General features: G+C 37.4%; 1 protein-coding gene across 1 annotated transcript; it reads right to left on the bottom strand.

The window, feature by feature from the left end:
• Nucleotides 1–738: 738 nt before the first annotated feature.
• Nucleotides 739–1,191, bottom strand: LOC149229417 (ribonucleoside-diphosphate reductase small chain-like). The gene has a single exon (XM_089381034.1). The coding sequence runs from the start codon at nucleotides 1,189–1,191 to the stop codon at nucleotides 739–741; it is 453 nt and encodes a 150-aa protein (XP_089237160.1).
• Nucleotides 1,192–1,707: the final 516 nt, after the last annotated feature.

Below are 1,707 nucleotides of genomic sequence, written 5' to 3'. Positions count from 1 at the left end.
CATGGAAATGAATTTACAAGAAAAACATGCTGCTCATTAAACACCGTGATGGATCATAAGTTTAAAGGGCAGAGGCTGCTCCAGTAGAATAATATTCAGAAAAGTTTAAGCTTTACATAGTCCAATAGTAGCTTCCCTCGACTGAAAAAAATCGACCCCTTACATCTTCAAAAATCATCCTATATATACCCTATTACATATTAATTGTGATTTCCTAAACATAGGAATCAAAATAAAAAAATAATTAAAAAACAAACAACCACATATGTTTATGCGGTCAAGTAAAATAAATTAAAATTTAATAATTAAATTAAATCACACTAAAATATACGAATTGGTTTGCTAGCACTCGAATTGTTGAAGGTGTCATCGTTGGAAATCTAAGATGTTGAAGTAGCTGCAGATTTTATGGCTAAGAAATTCTACCATCTGCTCCTAGGAATCTCAAATACTCCCACATCTCCTTCAAAAACTCAATTCTCCCTAGATGTCCTTTATTTTCCCATGGGATCTCCTTTTTATTGCCTAAAATCTTTGCACATGTAATAATGAGGATCACAAAGACAATGAATAGGAACCCAAATATATAGTAGAACTGATGTAGCCATATTGAAGTTAATATGAAGAACAGTTCAATTAATACAGCTCCAAAAAGGCAAAATGCTTCCAATTGTATTGAGAAAATGGGCCACATATACCAAGCTTGCACTAGAATCTACTTGGGGATTTTATTGGTCTTCACTGGATCCTCAATTGCAAATTTCTTGTAGCCAAAGTAACTTCCCACAAAGACCAATGGCGCAAAAACTCCAACCGTAAAGGGCCCTGAACACAAGCAAATGTGATAATCCTTTCTGCAAAACTTTCAACACTCTCTATCCAGTTGAGAGCCCAATCTTCTTTCTTTTCCAGACAAGGAACTGTCTCAATTGCATTGAACATGTGATTCTTTTCCTTAGGATCTTTGACATATGTTTCCAACAGTAAACTGTACATCTCTGAGTGAATATTTTCAATGGAAATTTGGAACCCATAAAACGCACGAGCCTTTGGAACTTGAACTTCTTTCATGAAATGCCTAGTGAGGTTTTCAAGAACAATCCTGTCAGAGGCAGCAAAGAATGCAAGGACATGAGTGATGAAGTGCTTCTCATCACCAGTCAATGCCTCCCAATGCAGGGTTTCCTTCATTCATGTAAACTTGAGGATGGCCCTACGCGTAGTGCTAAAGGGCTACGTGTAGCGCCCCTAGCCTCTATGTATCAGATGATCATTCCGAAAAAAACAAATTCCCTTGGGAAGATGCCCACATGGGCTCTGATATTATTGCCTTTCGTGGTCACTGCTACAGATGATTTTTTTTTGCCACTAAAATTCTCCAGCGAGTATGCACTAAATTCATGCCGATCACCGTCTTGTTTTTCGACAAGTCCAAGGGCGCAACATATCTAGATGACCGCACTTTTCTGAACGGGATTTATCGCACATGCAGGCAACAAAATAAAACGTAGTTATTTATAATACTTACTACTCATAACATATTTCGACACGTTGTGCACATTATACACCTCCTTGGATTGGCTTGGATTGATTCTTGACTTGTGTGTTGTGGCTACAGGGTGCATGGAATTTGGAGTTGAGCTTGGCCAATCAGACTCTTAATTTTTTAATAAAAATTGTAATTTTTGAAACTTGACTCAGGGGCTT

The sequence above is a fragment of the Pinus tabuliformis genome, chromosome J (assembly GCF_031772625.1).
Source record: "Pinus tabuliformis cultivar Carrire ecotype Pingquan chromosome J, CPIR1, whole genome shotgun sequence".
Lineage (NCBI taxonomy): Eukaryota > Viridiplantae > Streptophyta > Pinopsida > Pinales > Pinaceae > Pinus > Pinus tabuliformis.
The sequence above is the reverse complement of the archived record's forward strand: the minus strand, read 5'-3'. Positions and strand labels throughout refer to the sequence as shown.

Coding starts and splice junctions, on each gene's coding strand:
- LOC149229417 (XM_089381034.1), bottom strand. CDS start 1,191: ATGAAGGAAACCCTGCATTGGGAGGCATTGACTGGTGATGAGAAGCAC.